The sequence below is a fragment of the Myotis yumanensis genome, unplaced genomic scaffold (assembly GCF_028538775.1).
Source record: "Myotis yumanensis isolate MYYU_CA2020_CCGP unplaced genomic scaffold, mMyoYum1.0.hap1 SCAF_1, whole genome shotgun sequence".
NCBI lineage: Eukaryota > Metazoa > Chordata > Mammalia > Chiroptera > Vespertilionidae > Myotis > Myotis yumanensis.
The window spans coordinates 125,441,694-125,468,922 of record NW_027223752.1 but is presented as its reverse complement, the minus strand read 5'-3'; the positions used below and the strand labels follow the sequence as shown (position 1 = coordinate 125,468,922).

General features: G+C 41.8%; 1 protein-coding gene across 4 annotated transcripts; it reads right to left on the bottom strand.

The window, feature by feature from the left end:
* On the bottom strand, nucleotides 1-27,229 carry KLHL28 (kelch like family member 28). Of its 4 annotated transcripts, none has more exons than XM_070431709.1 (5): nucleotides 27,074-27,229; nucleotides 12,498-13,396; nucleotides 8,774-9,217; nucleotides 5,776-5,984; nucleotides 1-366 (listed from the first exon to the last, which is right to left on the bottom strand). In XM_070431709.1, the coding sequence occupies exons 2-5, from the start codon at nucleotides 13,394-13,396 to the stop codon at nucleotides 203-205; spliced, it is 1,716 nt and encodes a 571-aa protein (XP_070287810.1). In that variant the 5' UTR covers nucleotides 27,074-27,229; the 3' UTR covers nucleotides 1-202. The 4 variants fall into 4 exon arrangements, with proteins under 4 accessions (XP_070287810.1, XP_070287835.1, XP_070287827.1 ...); XM_070431734.1 differs by having other exon boundaries at nucleotides 12,498-13,327; XM_070431726.1 differs by lacking the exon at nucleotides 27,074-27,229 and adding an exon at nucleotides 26,420-26,429.

Below are 27,229 nucleotides of genomic sequence, written 5' to 3'. Positions count from 1 at the left end.
TTTCCTTTTTTTTTTTTGATCATTGATTCACTGTAATCAAGAGCAACCAAAGCTACTTGTCAGTTCAAAGTACCCAACAAAATGCTGAGTCTTCATGACATTTCAAGTTAAAAAGCAATGCAGCTTTGGGGTTTCAGAAAATTGGACTCCTTTTATGCGGCACGAAGTTCTTCACCTCACTATTTCCATGAGTCCACACTTGTCAAAGTGCAGTTAACCCAAAATTGCAGCGACAGTATATCATGCCAGCTGAATCCAGCCATGTATCTGAGATAGGGTCATATTTCTGCACGGTGTTCAGATAGGAAGACCCTGAGTGACCACCGACTACATAAAGGTAGTTATCGATCACTGCAGCACCAACTCCTAGGAAAGGTGAATAAAAATGGGGAAAAAAACACGTTAAGCATCTAGTAGACTTCTCACTAAAAATAAGTGAATTTGTATTTTAATGTTTTCTTAACCGTTTGAGTCCCAGGGGGTATTGAAAAAAGCACTGTCGAAGAATCCCAAACAGCGCATTGTCCACAATGTTCGAAATGTGCTGGGTTTTCTCGACATAAAATCTCAGCAGCACAATCTCGCTGCTTGGGACTCAAATGGTTAAAATACATTTCAACAATCCATTATTAATTATACAAGCAATATAGTAATACTAGAGGTCTGATGCACATTCGTGCACTACGGTGGGGTGGGGGGGCAAGAGGGGTCCTCAGCCCAGCCTGTGCCCTCTCGCAGTCCAGGACCCCTCAGGGGATGTCCACCTGCCAGCTTAGGCCCGATACCCCCGGGAATCGGGCCTAAGCCAAAAGTCAGATATCCCTCTTGCAGTCCGGGGCTCTCGCAGTCTGGGACCTCTCACTCCTTACTGCCCACCTGCAGTGGAAGCTGGGCAGCTCCCACCACCGCCACTGTGCTCGCCAGCTGTGAGCCTGGCTTCTGGGTGAGCGGCGCTCCCCTTGTGGTAGCACAGTGACCACCAGGGGGCAGCTCCTGCGTTGAGCGTCTGCCCCTGGTGGTCAGTGCGTGTCATAGTGACCGGTTGTTTTTCATGTTAAGATTTTTATAGGATGAGCTCACTGGGAAAATATCCCTGAATAAAAAAGTAAAGTAAGAGCTGAAGGCTTCCTTCACCTCTTTTCCCCAATCATACTCTCCCTTTCCTACACCACAGAAAAATATTAAAAACACAGCCCTGTCCTGGTGGGTGTGGCTCAGTGGTTGAGCGTACACCTGTGAATCAAGAGGACACCAGTTGGATTACCAGTCAGGGCACTTGCCTGGGTTGCAGGCTTGATCCCCAGTAGGGGCATGCAGGAGGCTGCAAATCGATGTTTCTATCTCTCTCTTCCTCTCCCTTCCTCTCTAAAATCAATAAAACATTTTCTTTTAAAAAAGCAGCTCTGACCAGGGTTACTCAGTGGTTAGAGCATCAGCCCGCACACCACAGGGTCTCAGGCTATAGTCCGGTCAAGGGCACGTACCTTGGTTGCAGGTTCCATCCCTGCCCAGGTTGGAGCGTGTGTAGGAGGTAACCAATCGATGTGTCTCTCTCACATCAATGTTTCTCTGTCTCTCTCTCTCTCTCTCTCTCTCTCTCTCTCTCTCTCTCTCTCCCCCCTTCCCCCTCATCCCCTTCCACTCTTTGTAAAATAATGAAAGGAAAAAATATTGTTGAGTGAAGATCAACACACACACACACACACACACACACACACACATAAACAAATGCACTAATTCCTTTCCTACAATTTGTGTTAAACTATCTGTCACTATTATGAGATTGCAAACTCCTTGAGAGTTGGCACCATTTTAAAATTCATCTTTGTATTCCTTTAATATCTGCACCAAATTGTTCATATGGTAAGTACTTAATAAAGACTTGGATGAGTAAAAAAAGAAAAAAAAGAGAATGCAGTATATTATACCACCCACCTTAACTATTTATTAATCGGAATGTTTGTAACACAACGTGTTTTTTTTTAACCCTCACCCAATAATATTTTCTCCATTCACTTCTAGAAAAAGTGGAAGGGAGGAGGAGAGACAGAGAGAAAGAAGCATCGAGGTGAGAGAGGCACATCGATTGGTTGCCTCCCACACGTGAGGACCAGAACTGGGAACCGAGATTGTAACTGAGGTATGTGATCTTGACCAGAATTGAACCTGTGACCCTTCAGTCCATGAGCGGGGCCAATGCTCCAACCACTGAGTCAAACCAGCCAGGGCCTCAACATTTTTAATGAATAATGAACAAACATTTAAAAGAAGAATGCAGCATATATCTTTTCATATGTTTTCTTCTCATTTGATATCTACATATTTTTTCAAGAAATTATTCATTTTCATCAAGTTTTCAAATACAAGTATCCCATTTTTCAAAGTTCACGTTACACCATTTTGCTTTACAAAAGACCTATATTACAGTTGACCCTTGAACAATGAAGGGGTTAGGGGTGCCAACACCTGCACAGTAAAAAATTCGATTCCCCTAAAACTTAAGAGCCTACTACTGACTGGAAGCCTTATCAATAATATAAACAGTTGATTAACCCATATTTTGTAATTACATGTATTATATCCCGTATTCTTACAATGAAGTAACCTAGAGAAAAAATATTAAGAAAATCATAATGGCCCTAACTAGTTTGGCTCAGTGGATAGAGCGTCGGCCTGCAGACTGAAGGGTCCCAGGTTTGATTCTGGTCAAGGGCATGTACCTTTGTTGTAGGCACATCCCCAGTAGGGGGTGTGCAGGAGGCAGCCGATAGATGTTTCTCTCTCATCGATGTTTCTAACTCTCTATCTCTCTCCCTTCCTTTCTGTAAAAATTTCAATAAAAAAGAAAATCATAATGAATAGAAAATATACTAGTATATACAGTATTTTTTGAAGAAAATACCACACAAATAAAACCATGTATATGTGGACTAAAGCAGTTCAAACCCATGTTCTTCATGGGTCAATTGTACCTGTTTCACTAATCAAAAGAAATCTGAAGAGGATTTTTGTTTTTACAAAAAAGTAGCAAAAAGCAAAACTAGCATTCAGCATTTATTTTGTTGCAGCAAACTGTTATAGAGGCAGCATGCACCAAGCAGCGAGAGTGACACTGATAAGCTCTTTCCCTGGGAACTACCCTCAGCATCTCAGCATCAAGCCACCTAAGGTAACTGCTTCTAGGCTTTAGCCACTTCGGTTTAGAAAAGGTTTCATAATAATGCTCTTTTTTTGAGGAGCAGGGGAAACCTATATATTGAAATATTCAAAAGTATCTATTGAGCTACATAATTTATGCTCTAAAAATTTTACTTTATATTTTACTAGAGGCCTGGTGCACAAAAATTTGTGCACTCGGGGGGTAAGGGGGTCCCCCAGCCCGGCCGGTGCCCTCTCCCAGTCTGGGACCCCTCGGGAGATAACAACCTGCTGGCTTAGGCCTGCTCCCGGGTGGCAGAGGGCAGGCCCAATCCCTAGGTGCAGCCCCTGGTCAGACTCAGAGCAGGGCCGATTGGGGAGTTGGGGCGCCGCCCCGTCATGCACAGAGCAGGGCAGATCGGGAGGTTGCGATGCCACCCTCAGTCACGCTCAGGGTAGGGCTGATTGGGGGGTTGGGGCACCGCCCCCTGTCACACTCAAGGCAGGGTCGATGGGGAGGTTGCGGCGCCACCCCCTGTCACGCACAGAGCAGGGCCGATCAGGGGGTTGGGGCGCTGCCCCCTATCACTCACAGAGCAGGGCCAATCAGGGGGTTGGGGCGCTGCCCCCTGTCACTCACAGAGCAGGGCCGATCAGGGGGGTTGGGGCTCTGTACCCTGTCACACACAGAGCAGGGTCAATCAGGGGGTTGGGGAGCTCCCCCCTGTCACGCACCAAGCAGGGCCCATGAGGGGGTTGAGGAGCTCCCCTGGGTCATGCACAGAGTAGGGCTGATAGGGGAGTTGGGACCGCCCCCTGTCACACACAGAGCAGGGCGGATCAGGGGGTTGGGGAGCTGCACCTTGCCACACTCAGGGCAGGGCCAATGGGGAGGTTATGGCTCTACCCCATTACACACAGAGCAAGGCCTGTGGAGGGGGGTTGGGGTGCCACCCTCTATCACCCACAGAGCAGGGCCGATCAGGGGGTTGGGCGCCGCCACTGTCACACTCAGGGCAGGGCTGATGGAGAGGTTATGGCTCTACCCTGTCACACACAGAGCAGGGCCCATGGGCGGGGAGGGGAGGGGGTTGGGGCGCTGCACCCTGTCACACACAGAGCCGCAGGGCGATCAGGGGATTGGGGAGCTCCTCCTATCAGGCACAGAGCAGGGCTGATCAGGGGGTTGGGGCGCCTTCCCCTGTCACGAACAAAGCAGGGCAGATAGGGAGGTTGTGGCCCCGCCCCCTGTCACACACAGAGCCGCAGGGTGATCAGGGGGTTTGGGCGCTGCCCCCTGTCACGCTGATCCCGGTGCCGGGAGGCATTATTACCCTTTTACTATATAGGATAGAGGCCTGGTGCATGGGTGGGGGCCGGCTGGTTTGCCCTGAAGGGGTCCTGGATCAGGGTGGGGGTCCCCACTGGGGTGCCTGGCCAGTCTGGCTGAGGGGCTGAGTGAGGGCTGTTTTCAGGCTGGTGGGTTGACTGAAGCTCCCAACCGCTCCTTTTTTTTTTTTTTTTTTTTTATTCTGGGCCAGCTTTAGCTCTGAGGCCTTGGCTGCTGAAAGCCAGTTTCTGGCCTTTGTTTTTCCTTCTGTATTTGATACAATGTTTCGGTCTGGCTGACTGAAGCCTGGCTGACTGAAAGCCGGTTTCTGGGGTATTGTTTAGCTTCTATATTTGCAACATAGTTGCTTAGAGTTGCAGTTGAGAGGCCGGCAAGTGAGGCGGGGAACGTTGGAGTCCGCCGTCACTGGAGCAAGCAAGCCTCCCTGTTCGCTTCAGTGCATGGCTGCCAGCCGCCATCTTGGCTGACAGTTAATTTGGATAAGGATATGTTGATTAGCCAATGAGAAGGGTAGCGGTCGTACGCTAATTACCATGTTTCTCTTTTATTAGTGTAGATAGTTTTAAAAAGAACAAGGATGCCTAAATTTTTTACATTCTCTTTTTTTATGGCTTTCTCTCGCAATGATGCTACACAAACTATAGTAAACAACTAATAGTTCATTCCATTGTTCCTTTCAGTATCCTTTGCATGTTTATGTTTCACAATTTCTTAAATCACAAAAGCAAAGAATACTAACATATTCCATCAGTAACTTAAAACTTTCCCTTTAAAATGATGTTACTTAGTAGAACTGAAAGGTAATTTCTTCTTTTCCTTAATGTAATTGTTTTTCTCTAGGAACCCTGAAATTCAGACTTTTCTTAACTATATCCCTTGAGGAGGAGAGGACATTTGAAAGTGAATATAGAGGTGCTGATGTGAAATAAAAAACAAAATACAACATCCAAGGATTCTGTGTCTGTGTATGTGTATAACATATAAAAAGATGACATTTGTTATATGGACAAAAAGAGTTCCTATAAGATACATTCTATTACCAGCATATCTCAAAATGTGTTCTCCAAGTTTAAGAAATGATAATATGCACACTGGCATATTAAAACCACAGTAAAGAAACCTATGTGGTTTTATCTAATCTCGTTGTCTTGCAAGTTTACCACAAAAGTGTGTTTTTTTCTGAACAAGTAATACTCTTTACTATTATATTCCAAAGAACTACTATTCCAAGAACATCACTATAAAAATATTATCCTCTATGTTCGAAATCAGTAAATTATTATTACCTGTTCTGGGTTCTTTCATTGGTCTACACACAGTCCACTGATTTTGATGAGGATCATATCTTTCAATGCTTGACAAATGTGAGACACCGTTATGTCCACCTACCACAAAAATAAAGCCCAGCATGACACCCACACCAAAGTGGATCCTTTTATCTGCCATAGATGCAACCATCTCCCAGGAATCCTTACTTGGATCATAACGCTCCACACTGCAAATATTCACAAAAGAATAAATTAATTCACATATTTTTTTGTGTTACTCTTCCTACTAAATCAACACTAAACCCGACCTTTGAACTTTTAAAAGTTAAATAGACAGATATAAAACCAGAGTAATTTGTCCCAAATGTTTTGATTTTGCTGGTGAGATTTCAGGGATAAAAGTTTACCTTGTGGAATGGGTGCAAAAATAGCCATATGTTATCCCATTATATTGTGTAAGCAGCAAGGTATATTAATGTTATAGAACTTTTAGAGCTAGAATACCTGGGTTCAAGTGCTTAATGCACCATATTTAGAGCTGAATGAACCCTAGCCCTACCACTTTGGATTTGTGTAATCCTGGGTAAGTCATATTTCCTCTCAGCTGCGAAAATGGCAATAATACAACCTCAAAGGATCCATGGAAAAATAGTCAAATGAGTATACATGGGAAAGAACTTTGAAAATCACAAACTGAATATAGATGTATTCTAAGGACATTAAGAGTCTTCTTCTACACAGCCAAGAAAAAGGGAAAAGAAGGAAAGAAGAGGAATTTTTTCTTACAGGAGAATTCACAGTGGTTTACTGCAAAGCAAACACTGCAGATTTCATAGCAAAAATTGGCTAATCATAATAATCTCAGTGATTTAGGAGAATTCAAGGATGTAAGTCAAATCTGCATTCCAGAGAACACTTGGCATTTTCAAGCTATCCTATGGAAATCTGAATCAAATCAGAATTTCTACAAGAGCTTCCCTAGAACATTCCAGAAGGCCATGTAGCCTATGCTTTGCCTTGAAGCAGTAGAAAGGTAAGTTTTTTAAGCTTGTTCTGGTCTTAATCTAACCTCTCAAAAAATCCTAAAGCATTTGAATGTCAATAACTTAATTCTGGATTTAGAATAGAGACTAGACTGTAGACTAGACTAGAATATAGACTAAATTATAACTTTCTGAGAACAGCCCTAACCGGTTTGGCTCAGTGGATAGAGTGTTGGCCTGCGAACTGAAGGGTCCCAGGTTCGATTCTGGTCAAGGGCATGTACCTTGGTTGTGGGCACATCTCCAGTAGGGGGCGTGCAGGAGGCAGCTGATCGATGTTTCTCTCTCATCGATGTTTCTAACTCTCTATCCCTCTCCCTTCCTCTCTGTGAAAAATCAATAAAATATATTTTTAAAAAAGAGAAAATAAATAAATAAATAAATAAATTATAACTTTCTGAAAGGACACCACAATAAAAACCTTTAGAGCAAAATCACTGGATAAGAGTCAATAAACTGTAGCAAAAACTTAAAACATCAAGAGTATCTCAAAACTAAAATACTTAGTCTTTCATCTTATAAATCTCTGCCAGCAATTTTTCAAAATATAGAAATGTATGCCTGGGCCCTAGCCGGTTTGGCTCAGTGGATAGAGCGTTGGCCATCAGACTGAGGGGTCCCGGGTTCAATTCCAGTAAAGGGCGTGTACTGGTTGGGTGCGGAGGCAACCAATTAACGCATCTCTCTCACATGGATGTTTGTCTCTCCCCCTTCCTTCCACTCTCTCTAAAAATCAACGGAAAAATATCCTCAGGTGAGGATATTTTTTAATAAGTAAATATATATTTTAAAATTAATAAATATACATACATAGTGTAAGCATATAGGAATTGCATTTTTCACTTTTTTATTCTATTAAGCAGCGCAATAACAGGCCATTTACACACACACACCACCCAAAATCTACTTGTCTAACTTAATCTTAATTTCAGATTTCTGAATTTTAAAATCCATCCATTTATATTGATTGAATGAATATAAAATTTAGTAAGAAGCATTTGACTCTTAGGTTTGTATTAAATCCCCACATAAACAATTATAATTATACTTATAGGGCAGATTAAATTTCCAAAACATCTATTATTACTTTAAAAATTAAAAGGGGAAGTTAATTTATACACACAAATTGTTTAAAAACCAGAAATCATCTATACTAATAAAAGAGTAATATGCTAATTAGACACAGGCAAACCTTCCGGACAAAGCCATGGTGGTGGGGCCGAGGCAAAGGCAGGTTTGGGGTGATCAGGCCGGCAGGGGGGGCAGGGGGGCGATCAGGCTGGCGGGGGTAGGGGCAGTTAGGGGTGAGCAGGCCGGCGGGAGGGGGGCAGGTGGGGGCGAGAAGGCCGAGAGGGGGGGGCAGTTGGGGGCAAGCAGGCCGGCAGGGTGGGGTTAGTTGGGGGAGAGCAGGCCTGCAGGAGGGCAGTTGGAGGCGAGCAGGCCAGTGGGGGGAGGACAGTTGGGGGAAAGCAGGTAGGTGGGGGGGGGGGGGGCAGTTGGTGGCAATCAGGCCAGCAGGGAGGTGGGTATTTGGGAGCCATCAGGCCGGCAGGGGGGTGGCAGGTGGGGGCGAGCAGGCCGGCAGGGGGGGGGCAGTTGGGGGCAATCAGGCCAGCATGGGGGGGCAGTTGGGGGCTGATCAGGCCAGCAGGGGTGGGGCAGTTAGGGGTGATCAGGCCAGAAGGGGGGGAATCAGGCAGGCAGGCAGAGTGGTTAGGGGCGATCAGGCAAGCAGGCAGGTGAGCAGTTAGGAGCCAGCGGTCCTGGATTGCAAGAGGGATGTCTGACTGCCAGTTTAGGCCCACAGGGATCAGGCCTAAACCAGCAGCCGGACATCCCCCGAGGGGTACCAGATTGGAGTGGGTGCAGGCGGGGCTGAGGGACAACCCCCCCACCCCCCCCGCACAAATTTCGTGCACTGGGCCACTAATTGTTAATACTTTAAAAATCTACAGCTTGATTAAGTTAAATACCTGTTCATGTGGGCGGGACCATACCCACCAATGGCATATATCATTCCATCCAGCACAGCTGCAGCAAAACAACTTCGTGTTGTAGTCATTGGTGCCACAGGTTCCCATTTTCTTAATTTGGGAATATACTTCTCTACAGACTGTAAATAAGACTGTCCATCATAACCACCTAAAGCATAAAGTTCTCCTGCAAGTACTACCACTCCAAGGGTACTTCGGTGCTCATTCATTCTCTCAAGAGAAGTCCAGGTATTTGTATCAGGATTCCAGCATTCTACTGAATTTTCATGATTTCTGATAGTGAAATCAGGACGCACGTCAGTTTCAATACCACCTATAACATACACTTTTTGGTCTAAAACGCATATTCCAAATTCATAGCGAGGCATGTTTAGAGGTGCCAAACCAATCCAAGAGTCATTCTGAGGAAAGTACATCTCCACACTAAAGAATAAGCAGAAACAATTACATTTTAAAAATCAAAATGGTCTATAAACAAAAATGTTTAATCTCGTTAGTAATCAGGGACAGGAAATTAAAACCACATTAAACCATGACACACTTTCCAGACTGGGAAAAATTTAAAGTCAGATAGTAACTACTGACAAGGATGTGGAGCAAGGAATAAATACTGTTGGTGAGAGTGTAAACTGGCAAAACTACCCTGGAAAATGACTTCACATTTCCTGGTAAATTTGAAGATATATATACATGCCTGACAGCAGTTTCATTCCTGTATATGTATTCTATTGAATGCATATTACAGTTTTACACCAGGCCACATATACAGAAATGTTCATAGCAGCACAACACAATCATCCATCAAAAGAAGAATCTATATAGTAAAAGCCTAAGTGACCATTACAGCGGAACGACCAGAACGACCAGTTGCTATGATGCGCACTGACTACCAGGGGGCTGACGTTCAATGCAGGAGCTTCCCCCTGGTGGTCAGTGTGCTCCCACAGGGGGCGCACTGCTCAGCCAGAAGCCGGGCTCATGGCTGGAGAGTGCAGTGGAGGTGGCGGGAGCCTCTCCTGCCTCTGGGGCAGCGCTAAGGAGCAGCAAGCTGAGCAGTAAGGAGCAGTGAGCAGGCGGGTGGTAAGGAGTGAGGGCTCCTGGACTGAGAGAGGGCATAGGCCAGGCTGAGGGACCTCCCCCTAAGTGCATGTATTTCATGCACTGGGCCTCTATCTATATAATAAAAGCCTAAGTGACCATTATGGCAGAATGACCAGAACAACCGGTCGCTACAATGCGCACTGACCACCAGGGGGCTGACACTCAAGGCAGGAACTGCCCCCTAGTAGTCAGTGTGCTCCCACAGGGCGGGCACCGCTCAGTCAGAAGCCGGGCTCATGGCTAGCGAGCGCAGTGGTGGTGGCAGGAGCCTCTCCTGCCTCTGGGGCAGCGCTAAGGAGCAGCAAGCTGAGTGGTAAGGAGCAGTGAGCAGGTGGGTAGTAAGGAGCGAGGGCTCCTGAACTGCGAGAGGGCACAGGCCAGGCTGAGGGACCCCCCCCCCCCAAGTGCATGAATTTCGTGCACTGGGCCTCTAGTGAATAAATAAGATGGTATATCCACCCTATGACTGAGTAATTCCATTCCTAGATATACTAGTATACCTAAGAGAAAAGTACACATATATACATGTACAAGGATGTCACAGATGCATTATTTGTAATAGTTAAAAACTGGATGTTTTTAAATGTTCCAAATGTTCATCAACAAAAAAATGGATAAATTGTGGCATATTATACAAGAGGATACTACAAAGCAATGAAATGAACAAACTATAGATACATGCAACAGGGATGGATCTTACACATATAACATTGAGGGAAAGAAGCCAAAATTGAGAAAATTATATTCTGTATAGTTTCAGTCATATGAAGTTCAAAAACATTTCTAACCTCTGGATTAAAAATGAGGATAGTGGTGACCTTTGGGGAAGATAGGGAGGGAACTCAAGGATGGTTTCTGGGTTTTAGTCATGTTTCTTATTTCTTAATCTGTTTTGTTATGTTCACTTTGTGATAATTCTAAGCTGTACACTTAGAATTTGTGAACTTTTCTGCATGTGTGTAGCATTTCAATTTATTTTTATAATTAACATGTTCATTGTAGAAAGTATTGTATTATGTCCACATAATACCACACACCAATGGAACTAAATAAACTATTTCCTCATGCAGTCTCTCATGCTTTCATAAACTTACTGCTGAGCGAGAAAACACATATCTGAAAAATATATATAGTACTACTTCATTTATATAAAAATGTATAGCCCTGGCCATTATGGCTCAGTTGGCTGGGCATCATCCTGTGCACCAGGAGGTTGCCAGATGGATTCCCAGTCAAGGGCACATGCCTGGGTTGTGGGCTCAATCCCTGGTAGGGTGATGCAAGAGGCAGCCAATCAATGTTGCACTCTCACGTCAATGTTTCTCCCTCTCCTTTCCTCACTCCCTAAAAATCAATAAACTATTCTTTAAAAAAAAAAAAGAAGAAAAAAGGTGTAAAAACTAACGATATATTGGGGCACATAAAAGATACGGCAAAATTTTAACACAAAGGAATAATGCACAGAAAATTCAGAATAGTGCTTCAGTTGATTGAACATCATCCTGTGCATCCCTGTGCACCGAAAAGTTGCTGGTTCAATTTCTGATCAGCCTGGTTGATGTTTCTTTCTCACATCAATGTTTCTCTCTCTCTCTCCCCCCTTCCTCTCTCTAAAATCAATAAAAAGATATTTTTAAAAGATACAGAATATATCAGTTGACATTGATAAAACACCCTACCATTGAGGCAAGGAAAGCAATCTACCAAATTTTTGGAAATAGCCAGAAAGAAATCCACAGTATTGAAGAAATATATCAAACACAAAAGTTTTCATGAAGCAATCCCCTTTAAGGGAAAAGCAAAGATAACATCCAGTTATATTTTCAATATATAAAAGTTATTTGTATAATGCTCTAAATCAGGGATTGGCAAATAACAGTTATGGGCCAAATTCAGCTCAATACTTTTGTAAATAAAGTTTTATTGGAACCAAGCTATGCTAATTCATTTATGTACTGTCTATGACTTCTCTCACACATGGCAGAGTTGAGTAGTTATAACAGAGACCATATGGCCACAAAGTCTAAAATATTTATTATTTGGCTCTTCATAGAAACAGTCTGACAACTCCAAGTTATTAGAAAAGAAAGCACTTTTTACTACTGTCACTACAAAAATTTACATTGAAGAAAATAAATTGCATATAAAGTCCATGATTTGTATCAATATCCTACGTTTTCTTATTTCTTTAGTGGTTCTTCTAATTAACTGAATTCATTCAAACCCAACGTTGGCCCTAAGTCTCCATCAGATTTCCAGCTCTCCTCTTTAGCACCTTCTGATATAGCTAGCAATAATAAATCCCTCTGACCTGGTGTGACTCTAATAAAGACACAAATGGTTGCACAAATAAAAAAGACATAAAATAGAAAAGTTAGTAAGTACCCAGAAGAGATGAAGTTTGTACACTGCAAGCTGGGGTGTAAATAATTGAGTGTTGTAGAGAATGAATAACAATGTCATTAAAACAATCAGGTAAGTGTTTAGGAAGAAGAGAAAAAAGAAGCAAATTTTTAAAAAATAAGAAAATCAAACTATTTTAAAATTATGGAAAGCACATTTAGAAAGTATAAAATCTATTAATATCAATCCTCCTATTTACCTATCCAAACAGGCAAACAGTCCAGATTTTCCTCCTACTGCACAAAGTACTTTGGGAGCACAGCGAGGTCGTGTCATCAAGACTGTCTGATGAGAGAGTCTATGTTCAGGCATAAAGTGGTACTTTAGGGCTTCATTCAAAAGATGTTTACAAGTACGGTCATCACGAATAAGATGATTTGCTTCATATAATCTAGTGAGAAACTTAACACTTAGCAATGGTAATCGCACACTGTTAAGTAGCTGTGCTAAGTATTTCTGGCGTTCTTGTACATCATAATTGATCCAAGATTCAAGTGCATAAAAAACAGTCTCTTCGGTAGCTACATTCAAACAGTCATTGGAAACAATTTCATCCAAGTCAGCATGTGTAAGCTCAAAAAATTCTTCAGTCTGGCAAACAGCTTCAAAATTCTGGCATATATATTTAGTGGCTGCCAAATAAAGGTCATGACAACCATACGTCTCTGCAAAACGAGAAATTCCAATACAATTACCAGGATCAAGTTGGCTTTCAAGAAATGCACAACATTCTTTCAGGACAAGTTTTATCTGGAGTAGGTTTGCTGCTGGAAGGAGAGATTCCACTGTGTCCTGTGAAATAAAAATAGTCCCTGTGTAGGCATATTCCACAATAGCCTGGAGAGCAGTTTCATCAATGCACTGAAACTCAACCTCACTGTTCTCTTTTTCAGAAAGATTTCCAGTAAACATAGCTTTGAAATATGGGCTGATGCTGGCAAGTACCACTTTGTGAGCATGAATTTTAACATCACCTACTCGAAGAATGATGTCACAGAGTTCATGATGTTGACGAAGAAGATTCAGACCCTGCAGAAGTTGTTCAGAATGTAAGTGTGTTAAGTTAGCAAGCATGTAGGTTGGGGATGTATGGTCCATCTACAGAAAAACAAAAAGCACAAACAGTTAATTCAAAATAATCTTGCCAATATGATATCTTTTCCTAATAGTATAAAATAAATAAAATTTGTTGTTTGTTGTATTTTACATACATTATGCTAAATACCAGACAGAGGCTTTTAAAAATATATATTTTTATTGATTTCAAAGAGGAAGGAGGAGAAAGAGATAGAAACATCAATGATAAGAGAGAATCATTGATTAGCTGCCTCCTGCATACCCTCTACTGGGGATCAAGTCTGCAATTTGGACATATGCCCTGACCAGGAATCAAACTGTGACCTCCTGGTTCATAGGTTGATGCTCAACCATTGAATCACACCAGCCAGGCAACAGAGGCTTTTAAAATTAAAAGGGATATAACCAGTCATATAATTCAACTCCTTCAACATAGATATTAAGAAACAGAAGCCTGCCCTAGCCAGTTTGGCTCAGTGGATAGAGTGTCAGCCTACGGGTCCTAGGTTCGATTCTGGTCAAGAGCACATGCCAGGGTTGCGGGCTCAATCCCTAGTAGGGGGTGTGCAGGAGGCAGCCGATCAATGATTCTCTCTCATCATTGATGTTTCTCTCTCTCTCTTCCTCTCTGAAATCAATTTTTAAAAAAAGGAAAAAGAAACAGAGGCCCAAAGATTATGAGTTTATGCCCCAAACCACAAAGGTCTCTTGACAATTGACTTTTGGATCACAATTCTGCCAACTCTTCTATTTATCTTCATTAAATTAAAGTCTGAGCTATCACTGAGATACACCAGCCAGAGCTACTCAACTCATGATCACAACTTCAGATCATACCCACTCAATCTGTGCTTCTGAAAGATGAAGAAAAAAAAAATCAGAGAGAAGAAAAGAGATGAAGAAAAAAAAAGAAGAAAAAGTGAAAGGCAATAAGGACTGTGGTAGATTAAATAATGGCTCCCTAAGAAGACATCCACATCCTAATCCCTGGAACTTTTGAAGGTTACTTTCCATGGCAATAAAAGGCTTTGCAGGTATGATTAAGGATTCTGAGAAGGGAAGATTATCCTGGTGGGCCCTAAATATAATCACAGGTTTATTATAAGATTTGACACAGGCAAAAGAGAAAGTAATGTGGCTATAGAGACAGAGATTACAGTGATGAAGCCACAAACCAAGTAATACTGGCAGCCACCAGAAGCTGGAAGAAGCAAGGAACAAATTCTCCCCTAGAGCCTCCAGAGGGAGTACAGCCCTGCCAACACTTTAATTTCAGCCCAGATATATTAATTTCAGATGTTTGGCCTTCAGAACTGTAAGAGAATAAATTTCTGGTTTTTTAAGCAACTGAGTTTGTAGTAGTTTGTTACGTCAGACATAACAAATTAATATATAGATGCTAAGATAGCTCATTTGGTTAGAGCATCATCCCCATAGCCAAGGTTATGGATTCAATCCTAGTCAGGGCACATACAAGAAACAACTAATGAATGCATAAAAAAGTAGGAAAACAAATTGATGTTTCTCTTCTCTCTTTCTCTCTCTCTCTCTCTCTGAATTCAATCAATAAATATTTTTTTTAAAAGAAGGGGGATAGAAAGAATCATTTAAAAAAAAATTAGCCCTAGATGTTTTGGTTCAGTGGATAGAGCATTGGCCTGTGGATTGAAGCGTCCCGGGTTTGATTTTGGTCAAGGGCACATGCCTGGGTTGCGTGCTCGATACCAGGTGGGAGGTATGCAGGAGGAGGCCGATCGATGATTCTCTCTCATTGATGTCTCCATCTCTCTCTCTCTTCCTCTCCTTCCTCTCTGATATCAATAAAAGTATATTTAAAATAAATAAATAAATATTTTAAAAAAGAAATTAGTGCAGTTGGTGTAGCTCAGTTGGTTGAGTGTTACCCCATGCACCAAAAGGTTGCTGGTTCGATTCTGGGTTGGGGCACATACCTGGGTTGTGGGTTCGATCTCTGGTGGGGCATGTACGGAAGACAACGAATGATGTGTTTCTTCTCTTACGTTGATGTTTCTCTCTTTCTCACACTCTCTCTCTCTTCCTTTCTTTCTCTCTCTGAGCATGTCCTTGGGTGAGGATTAAAAAAGAAAATTAGCTGGGCTGGCATGGCTCAGTGGTCGAGCATTGACCTATGAACCAGGAAGTCACGGTTTGACTCCTGGTCAGGACGACTGGGCACATGCACAGTGTTCGGGCTCTATTCCCAGTGGGGAGCCTGTGGGGGGCAGCCAATCAATGATTCTCTCTCATCATTGATGTTTCTATCTCTCCCTCTCTCTTCCTCTTTGAAATCAATACAACTATATTTTAAAAATTAATGCATAAATACTTCAAACTAGATCATAGCTGTTTGTAATGCATAAAACATAAAACACCTATACAATATAAACTGCTTCCTTTCTGTCTCATTCACATCTCAAACACAAGTTATGAAAATAAAAAAGTATATGATTTAGTTCCTATTTTAAAAGTATTATCAATAAATTAAAATTCCCAACACTATTAAATAATATAAATATTGGTAGGAGTGAGTACAGCACTTCATTCCTGTGCATTTTTTTATCCTCAACTGAGGATGTTTATTGATTTGAGAGAGAGAGGAAGGGAGAGAGAAAAAGAGAGAAAGACAGAAACATTACTGTTTGAGAGAAACACTGGTCAATTGCCTCCTGTATATGCCCTAACCAGTTACCCCTGGTCAACCATGGTCTGAAAATACTAAATGGAAAATTCCAGAGAAAAAACGTCGCAAGTTTTAACTTGCTTGCTGTTCTGAGTAGCATAATAAAATCTTGGGCTGTCCTGCTCCAGCCCACCTGGAACATGAGTCATCCCTTTGTCTAGTGTATCCACACTGTATACACTGCCTGCCCATTCGCCACTTAGTAGCTATCTCAGTTATAATCAGCTGTCATGGTACTGCAGTACTTGTGGTCAAGTAACATTTATTTTACTTAATAATGGCCCCAAACTGTAAGAGTAGTGATGTTGGCAATTCAGATATGCCAAGAAAGCCATAAAGTGCTTTCTTTAAGTGAAAAGATGAGAATTTCGACTTAATAAGGGGAAAACAATCATATGTAAGGTTGCTAAGATCTACAGTAAGAACGAATCTTCTATCTGTGAAATTGTAACAAAGGAGAAAGAAATTTGTCCTAGTTTTGCAGATGATATGAAGCTGCAAAGTACAGTGAAAACACTGGATAATAAAACAAGGATCCAAAAGAACTGACATCTAACAAGAAGTTTCATAGGAATAAATGCTAAGATTCTATAGTGAATTCCAAAACAGCTATACAAGTATAGAATAAGAGAGAGAAAAAACTCATCTGTAGGATGTCTTTAGAGGGCTTAAGGATTTTAATTTTAGTACTACTTTAGTACACTAAGTTTATGTAAGTTTAAGCTGCATCAACAGAATTATAATATACAGACTTAGCACATTCTTTCTTTGCTCTGAAAATATCAGAACACATCTAGAGTACAGATTTGGGGTACCATCCTGTAAAAGGAAGCTAAACAAAGTCTAGTACCTGATGAGGAGAAAAAAATTCAAATTATGTGTAATGGGTAATGAAACTGAGGACAATAAGTCTGAAAAAAAAAGGATAACTGAGGATATCATGTGAAAAACCAAGGGATAAAAAGTTAATAATAACAATATAATAGAAATAGAGCCTATCACTTAGTAAGCTCTTGATAAATATTATCTTTTATACCAGTAAGTTATCTTATTACTAGTAAATTTTTTAAGTTATCTGCTTAAAAAGTATTCTGCTTTCTATGTTGTATCATCTCTCATTACTAGAAAAGAAATCCACCTTGTACCATTAACATTCTAGGCCACACGAAGTATTGCAGAATTGATGATTCTTACATGAAGTTAATGACTTACTGGTTAGATTCATTTTTAATATAAATAGGAAACACAGTGACAGATCCTTAAGTAGATTTTTGTGTATACAGTTCAAGACTGGTAAACTGCCATTAATATAGGATATCCTATATAATAAAAGCCGAATATGCAAATTGTCCCCTCGACCAGGAGTTCAACCGGGAGTTCGACTGCTTGCTATGATGTGCACTGACTACCCGGGGGTGGCACAGAACATGGCGCTGGCAGCGGGCGGCAGTGGAGGCACTGCCAGCCCCGATGGACCCTGAGGGGAGCAGGACCATTGAGGGATGGTGGAGTAGGTGAGCAGGTGGTGCCAGGCCAAGGCGGGTACAAGCGGGGGCCTGATCGCCCTACTGATGGCGACTAGGGGCGAGAGCGGGGGGCAGGGCCACCACCCGGCTCCCAGGAGCTGAGGGAGCTGGGTGGGGGACCTGGCCATGACCGATCAGCACACAGAGAGCAACCAGCAGCCAGCAGGCCCTGATCGGCCAACTGGGGCTGGGCCCCGGGCTAGGACAGGGAACTGGGGGTGGGTGGCAGTGACCAAGCTCCTGTGGTGCCCGGGCACGTGGCTGCGACCTCTTGCCAGCTATCTTGGGGGTGACAGGGATGGAGGTGCAGTGAGAATGTGGGGTGTTTGCCGAGCTCACTCACACTCCCCCTGCTACCCTACCCTGGACACCAGGGCTCGTGCACCAGGGAAGCCCCGGCGCTCAAGTACCAAGTGCCTGCGAGGAGGCTGTCCTGCACCTGTGCGGCCTCTTCTGGGTGAGCCGGGCCACAGCCGCTGGGATCACAGAGGCCAGTCAGGCTCCTTGTGGGTTCACGAAGAAGCCGGTCTGCAAGGCCAGCCGGGAGAGAGAACATTGCCCTCCCAGCTTCCATGTGGCACTACTGGGTAGCGCAGACGCCCATGCTGTGCCCTGGCCCACAACGTCCAGCCACGCTCACCGCATCTCTGCATGGGGACTCGGGCGCCGTGACTCAGGTGGAGGGGGGTGCGCAGGGGCCCAGAGGTCAGCTGGGACCTGCCCTTCCACGCCCAACGCTCATGCTTCAAACGCTGGCAAGGCCTAGGGACTGCACCCATGTACTAATTTCATGCACAGGGCCTCTAGCGAGAGCATAATATAATATTGATTTGTAAATATACATACACACATATATATATGTAAACAAACTCATAAACACACATACATGTTTTTGAGATATCATCTCACACCTGTCAGAATGGCTACCATCAACAAATCAACAAATGACAAGTGCTGGAGAGGATGCGGAGAAAAAGGAACCCTGGTGCACTGCTGGTGGGAATGCAGACTGGTGCAGCCACTGTAGAGAACAGTATGGAGTTTCCTCAAAAAACTAAAAATGGAACTCCCATTTGACCCAGTGATCCCACATCTAGGAATATATCCCAAGAAATCAGAAACACCAATCAGGAAGGATATATGCACCCCTATGTTCTTAGCAGCACAATTTACAATAGCTAAGATTTGGAAACAGCGTAAGTGCCCATCAGCAGATGAGTGGATTAAAAAACTGTGGTACATTCTATACAATGGAATACTACGCTGTGGTAAAAAAAAAAAAAAAAAAAGAAGGAACTCTTGCCATTTGCAAAAGCATGGATGGAACTGGAGACCATTATGCTAAGTGAAATAAGCCAGTCAGAGAAAGAGAAATATCACATGATCTCACTCATTTATGGACTATAATGAACAACATAAACTGATGAACAAAAACAGATCCAGAGACAGAGAAGCATCGATCAGACTGTCAAACCTCAGAGGGAAGGTAGGGGAGGGTGGGGGTAAAGGGGAGAGATCAACCAAAGGACTTGTATGCATGTATATAAGCCTAACCAATGGACACAGACAACAGGGGGATGAGGGCATGAGTAGGGGGGTGGGGAGGCAATGGGGCAATAAGGACACATATGTAATACCTTAATCAATAAAGAAAAATTTTTAAAAAATATACCCTCAGGTGAGAATTAACAACAACATCCAAAAAAATAAATAAAATAAAAAACTGTGGTACAGAGAACCAAGATGGCGGCATAGGTAAGCGTCTGTACTTGCTGCCTCCCACAACCACATCAAAATTACAACTAAAATACAAAACAACTATCACCCAGAATCACGGGGAAAGCTGGCTGAGTAGAAGTACTGCAACTAGAGAGGTAAAGAAGAAAGCGCATTGAGACTGGTAGGAGGTGTGGAACAAGCTGGTCCGGCACCCAGGTGTGCCGCTTTTTTAATCAGGAGGGAGATCGCCTCTGAGGAGGCTGCCTGGAAGAGCAAGGAGTCCCAGTCCCACACCAGACCCCCAGCCCAGGGTCCCAGAGCCAAGGAAAGAAGTCCCTAAGGCAGGGGTGGGCAAACTTTTTGACTCGAGGGCCACAATGGGTTCTTAAACTGGACCGGAGGGCCGGAACAAAAGCATGGATGGAGGGTTTGTGTGAACTAATATAAATTCAAAGTAAACATCATTACATAAAAGGGTACGGTCTTTTTTTTTTTTAGTTTTATTCATTTCAAACAGGCCAGATCCGGCCGTAGTTTGCCCACGGCTGCCCTAAGGGCAGTAAGAATTAGGACTGTAAAAACCAATGCGGATTGGGGCTGAGTGACACACAGGTTGCTGGAGACCCAGCTGCTCCTCTTAAAAGGCTGGCACCACAACTGAATTTACAAGCTCCCACTTCCTCTGAGCTCCAGTGCCGGGCGAGGCTCTAGGGCAGTGATGGCGAACCTTTTGAGCTCGGCGTGTCAGCATTTTGAAAAACCCTAACTTAACTCTGGTGCCGTGTCACATATAGAAATTTTTTGATATTTGCAACCATAGTAAAACAAAGACTTATATTTTTGATATTTATTTTATATATTTAAATGCCATTTAACAAAGAAAAATCAACCAAAAAAATGAGTTCGTGTGTCACCTCTGACATGCGTGTCATAGGTTCGCCATCACTGCTCTAGGAGACCCAGACACATATTGGTCATTGTTCCCGTGCTGGAACCTCCCCGGTGTAAGGCTGACAGCCATTTCTGTTTGCTCCACCCCTGGTGATTTCCTGAGACCCCGCTCCACCCAATTTACAACCCCCCCCAAGCTGTGCGCAGTGGCTTGTGCATATTAATGGCTGTCCTTTCTCAGGCAAAAATTCTCTTTTAAAAAGCTGCAGCTGGGTCAGAGAGCCCCAAACCTATTAATAAAATGTTGGGGTCCAACCCCAACGGGTCCAGGGATCCCCAAAGGTGTGGACGGAGTCGGCGAAGAATGAATGACATGGAAACTGGTTTCAGTTCATCAGCATAGCGAGGTTCTCCCTCCAGGATCTCCAGCGAAGTTCTGGTCAGGTTCTCCAGCCGGGTTCAGTCACCAGGTTCTTTAGCCAGGTTCTATCCAGGTTCTTTTGCCATGTTCTGTCTAGGTTCTCCAGTGAAGTTCTGTAGCCAGGTTCTGTCCAGGATCTTTTGCCATGTTCTCTGGCTAGGTTCTGGTTAGGATCTGGTTAGGATCTGATGAGGATCTGATGAGGATCTGATGTGGATCTGATGTGGATCTGATGTTTATTGTCTTGTTACATCCGTATTTATACCAGCCGATTTTAATCCTGTCAATTTCTATTACAAAGGTTAGGGCGTTTCTTATCTCCATTCCAGGGAGTAAAGATTATGTAGCTTAACTACCCGCCTGGCACTTAATTAAGGGGTTGTATCCCCTCCCTAACCTCAGGGAAAAATCCCCACCTGGGGAAACAACCTTTCTCAGAGAGGTGACCTTGGTTAAAACACATGGCGCCAAGAAGGGGAGCAAACATATTAAGAACAGTATGCCATATATGCCAGGTCCCTTGAAACAGCAAGGATGGACTGGCTCCCGGCAATAAAAGGCCCAAGACTGGCACCAGCAGCAGCCTGCCATGCTTCACAGCTGAGCCTTGTCTGGGCACTTCCAAATCCGATACAAAGAGGAGGAATCTGCAGATCTCTTTGTAGCTCCTGCTACGTGGCCTGGCTGACTTTGCACCTCCCTGGAAACCCAAGAGCCAGTGCACCCAGTGGTCAGTGTGAGAACATACCAGATTACAACTCTTCACATCCATAAGCAACACACTCAAGGGGCAGACTCAGTGAGCACCAAAGCCCCACTGAACCAAGTCCTGCTCCAAAAGGGTGTCTCCTGCATAGCAGCTCTCCCACTGTAGTCAAAGCTGGTTCCCACAGCCAATTGGACTGGAGGTCAATTCCTTCCAGTGATACCAAGAGCAATCAAGGCTCAACTACAAGAAAACTGTGCACACAGCCCACAAAAGGGTGCACCAAGAGTGTCCATCTCAGCAGATTGGGGAGGCTGAGTCACTGGGCCCTATAGAGCCCCTACTACACAAGGCCACTCTATCAACTCAAGGGGACTTAGCAGCTACCCAATACATAGAAACAAACACAGAGAAGCAGCCAAAATGCAGAGACTGACAATTCTCAGAGGGAAGAGGGTGTGGGGGGGTACAGAAAGAGATTAGACAAAGATCTTATATGCATGTATGCATATTTAATAAAATGCAATAAAAGAATCCCCATAATCACTTGTATGGAGGATGAACTTTTTATGGAATGGATAAATATCCTTACAGGTTTATGCTATTCTGAATAAACCTCTCTATACTCTTAAAAAAAAAAACAAAAAAAAAAACTGCGGTACATCTACACAATGGAATACTATGCTGCGGTAAAAAAGAAGGAATTCTTACCATTTGCAACAGCATGTATGGAGCTGGAGAGCATTATACTAAGCAAAATAAGCCAATCAGAGAAAGATAAATACACATTATCTCACTCATTTGTGGAATATAATGAACAACATAAACTGATAAACAAAAATAGATCCCTAGATAGAGAAGCATCGATCAGACCGTCAAACCTCAGAGGGAAGGCAGGAGAGGGTGAGGGTGGGGTAACAGATCAACCAAAGGACTTGTATGCATGCATATGAGCATAACCAATGGACACAGACAGTAGGGGGTAAGGGCATGTGCTGGGGGGAGGGAGGGGCCGGAGAGAGGTCAATGGGGGAAAAAGAAGACATATGTAATACAGTGTTGACCTGCTTAAAATATTTACTGAGTCTATTTATAATTGTTGCCACTTCTGACAAGACTAAATTATTCTACAAAGAGCATCTATTGTCATAATAAAGTAAGCTTTTTACATGTATGAACACCTTTCATCCTCAGAGTAACACCATGAGATAGGCACTGTTATTATTATTCCCATTTTACAAGATGAAGAAATCGAAGCACGAAAAAATTAAGTCCAAGGGAAGAGTTAAACCTTGGCACACTGTTTCCAGAGTTCTAAAATAAAATAGTATGTTATTCTGCCTCACTTATGAGCTCATAATTTCTTAATCTTGTTAAAGTTTTAATTCAAACAAGAAAATAAAAAAGTGAAAAGTAGAAACCCAAAAAATATAGATCACACACACACATATATATAAAATATAAATATACACTATGCAGATCAGACACAAAAATACTAAGGGATTTAAAAGGAAATAAAGAGGGATCATGGAACATTCATTTCCTTTTATTTATATCATAGAAGGATTGATTCTTCTTCCCCCACATCCCTGCCATACTTATTTTGTTTTTAATTTTGGTACCATAAACAAATATTTAGGATACTCTAAATCCAAATAACTAGATCAGTCAAGACTGAATAAATAGCATCCATTTGAAAAGTGTTTTAAAAGGTAAGAGTATTGTACTTCACTTCTAATCACATTCATCTCTTATTATATATTTGATATATAATAAATATCCACAACATAAATACACTCACTGTTCGATAAAATTAAACTTTCCAGAGTCTACAGCAGCTTCACAATTTTAGGTTCTGAAACAAAGTTAATAAAGGTCAAGCCAGGTGTTTTGTAACTGCTTAATTGACATCTAAGCTACAAAACAGTGGTGCTGAAATCAGTTGGGAGGCAATTATCTGCTACAAAGAAAGCAAATAAATGATGAAGGGAAATGAAGTTGTTTAAAAAAATCCAAACACACATGTACCTTTCTGTAAAAGTGTAATTTGTGAATTTAAGAGAATATTTAATCACATTAGCTCTTTTCTTAAATTTTTTTCCGACAGTTCAATTCCTCTCAGAAGAATTCAACTAATGATGGCATAGAATTTTATGAGTGAACCTATGGCACAAATTGATATATTTGCCTTTTCTCTGAGATTGACTTTCTTTATATCTGGAGAAACAATAGTAAAATTAGCGCATGTTATACAATATGAATCATTACATCACAGAATCTGGAAAAACAGAAGAAAGGCATTACTGAAAACTAAAAGTTACATAATTAACCTATCCACTGAAAAACTGGTTTTAATAGATGTGAAATCCTGTTAGCTTATTCAAATTATTGCTTAAAATGCAACAAAAATTGGATTTCTGTGTAAAATTATAGTTTTGGCTCAGTCAGAAATGTACAATGGCTTTGGAACATAAAACTAAGTAATTTAAAACATTATCACTGATTTAAATCCATAGCACCTGTTTAATCCCACATGTGTAAAAATAAGCTCATAATATCTTATACCTTCCTAAAGTTTTGACTCAAACAAGAAACTAAAAAGATTCAGAACAGGAACCAAAAAAATTAAAAAATATATATATAATCAAATATATAATAAAATATACGAATGATTAATAATGGAAAAATCTAATTTTATCCTATAGTTTAACACTCTCCCCCACCAAAACTTTCCCAAAGCTCCAAGTAAGTAGCTAAATGATTAACTTGAATTTTACTTTTTTTCTCTGTCCAATTACTTTCCAATAGGAACATCCATAAAAATTGCCAAATTACAAATGTAGAAAATGTAACCTCAAAAATTTGTTGTGAGGATTAAATGAATTAAAATTCAGTAAATACCTAACATAGTGTATGGCACATAGCAAACACTCAATATAGTGTTATAATTACCTGTTAACATTAATAACACCTTTCATTTGCATAATATTTCTTCACAATAACTTCTTAACCTACACAAAAGTCATAGTAGTTTACAGAACTCACATTGATTTTCAATATTCCTGGATGTTTGTAAAATTTGAGTACGAACACAGAAAAAACTATAATGGTTCATGCAACCAATTAATATCACTGATGAAGGAAATAAAGGATGTTTTTAGGGCAATTGTATTTAACTTGCTTAAATTCAGTTCAAAAAACTAAGGTATATATCACAAACACTCCTGTAATCCATTATTTCAACTAAGCTTTTTTGAAATTATTGATATTTTTAAGTTGTTTTACTTGAATTTGCTATTTTCAATGTATCTTTAATTATCCACTTTCAACTTTCAGAGGTGTACTATTAATACATCTAACAGAGAATTCCACTCTTCTAGAATTTGATTAATTTTTTTATCCTACCTCTATTTATGGTTCAATATAAAAGGCATTTTTCTAGTCCATACACAATTCCTAGAATTTCCTGGATTTGTAGAATTTAAAAATAAGATTTAAAAATTCTTTGTAATAGAAATAAACAATACACATTAAATGGATGAGATTTATCTTCCACAGACAATTAGTAAGATGTGTGATGCTGTTAAGATCCCATTTCCTAAATATCCACCATGGAGATTAATGCATCTTTCAAACCTTCATCAAAGAAATTTAATGTAACAGCTATAAAGTAAATTGCAATCTACAACACAGTGATCTATCTACAAAGCCCTGAGAAAAGCAGTCAAAATCAAACTTTATCTTGCTTTGTTAATCTAAGGAAAAGGACATAACTGGTTGGTTTAGGTATCCAAGCCCCTTGCGAAGAATTCTCTATAGCAGGGGTGGGGAAACTTTTTTCTGCCAAGGGGCATTTGGATATTTATGACATCAAGGGCCATACAAAATTATCAACTTAAAAATTAGCCTTCTATATTCAGACAAACATTTAATTAACTCATCCCTAATGCCTTGGCAGGGCCAGACCAAATGATTTCGAGAACCTTATACTGTACGGCCCTCGGCTGGACCTTCCCCCACCCCTGCTCTATAGAGATAAGGGATAATTTTTAAGCTCCTACCATAACTTTGATGATGAATACCATTCAAGACTTTCCAAGTTCCTTTTCTTTAACTTTATGATTACCACACAACCTCTACTTACTATTTCCAAGTTCTCAGATACATGAAAGAGTTCACTGGATTTTCAACCTGAAAATTCTAATCACTGGAAAGGGTAATCTTCTATTCCAACATAAACTGGCATTCTAATGTGTACATTCTAATGTGTAAACCATTCCCTTATTTAGATTAGTTTGAGTTGTGTTCCTGAAGTCTGAGAAAACTTGAGTAAAAGTATACATTGGAAGTAAGAGAACTAGACATAATGTCTCATTGACAACTGTTACAATCATCTCTTGGTTTTCTCTCCCTGCCCTTACTCTGCTCCTATAAGAAAGAGAGAGAGAGAGAGAGAGAGAGAGAGAGAGAGAGATGGTTTTTCTTTAGTCTACTGAAACATAGCCAAACCAAATTTAGGCAGATTCACTTACCCATCAAAATGAGTAATTTTAAAGGAACAATCTAGAACTTAAAAGCAAAACAAGGATGCATGGTTTACACAAGACGCATTTACATTTATTCTAGCCCCAAAAGAAAAAAAAGAAACCTATGATATTCAAATTGTGTTTTCAGACAACATCAGATATTATTCTTAAACTTAAATTATTCATCAACATTATTTATAAAGTGGTTTGGCACATGTGACTCAATTATTCTAAGGTTTAAAAATGTACTTAAGAAACATCCCATGTGGCACAGAGCAGGGTAGGTGCACTTGCATCTGAAGTGCATAAACTGGAGACTTCAAATGAAAACTCAGACGTTGCTCACTGGATCATTCAAAAGGAATTGTGTTATTCCTTCCACAACAAAAAAATTCTCTTCCACACTTCAAAGAAGTCAGCCTTACAACAAACACTCCATCTCTTCAATTGTGTCCGCTTACGTTTCATTTACAAGAAGGTTAAAATGCTCATCAAACCCACAGTTCACCTAAGTCCTAAAACAAAGAAACGCCTAGTATCAGCCTTAAACCTACAGGGCAGAATTCTCTTAGGACCATGATGCCAAGAAATCTACCCAACGGAAATGTTCTCTGTAATCTCCGTTTCCAGAAGACTGAAAGGCTGCAGAGATGCACGAGGATGCTGGAGGGAGCCTGGGGCGGCGGGGGGAGCGGGAGGGGTGGAGAGGTAAGTCCCACAGAGGAACTGCCCTGGGAGACTTCGAGAACACAAGGGAGAGGCGGTTAGGTTTAGGGAAAAATAGACTTATTACAGATTACGTATGTTTTCTAAGAGAACTTAGTGATGGTGGTTAGGAAAAATGACATAAAACCTTGAACCCTCCACGGCCGGAGGGAAGGAGAAGCAAAGTAGGAAAAGGGGGGTCGGGGAGAGGGCGGGGAGTGTAAGGGCCTAAAACCCGGATTTGAAAAAAGAACGCCAGCTCTGAGCCTGGTCTTGATCCGGATCTTCTGCCTCTTAAGCGGACGGCAGGGGGGAAGGATCGCACTGCCTCAGGGTTGTAGAGAGCAACGCGCTCACAACGCTAACTAGTCCTGCACAAGAAGATGTCTCCTCTCTCTCCTGGCTTACTCCCGTCTATTTCTTTACCTCTCTCCAGCACCAACGGCACTCCGGCAAAACTCTGCCAATGCCTGCGCCGCAGGTGGACAGCGAAAGGAAAATACCTGAGTCCCAGGAATCACGCAGGAAACGACAGGAGGAGGAGCCGTGGACAACTGGAGTCCCGGCAGGACCCCCGCTTGCCTCTAGTCAAACCCCAATTCTTACGGGTGGGGCAGGGAACTTCCGCCCTGAACCTGGAGACCGTCACTTCCGCCTAA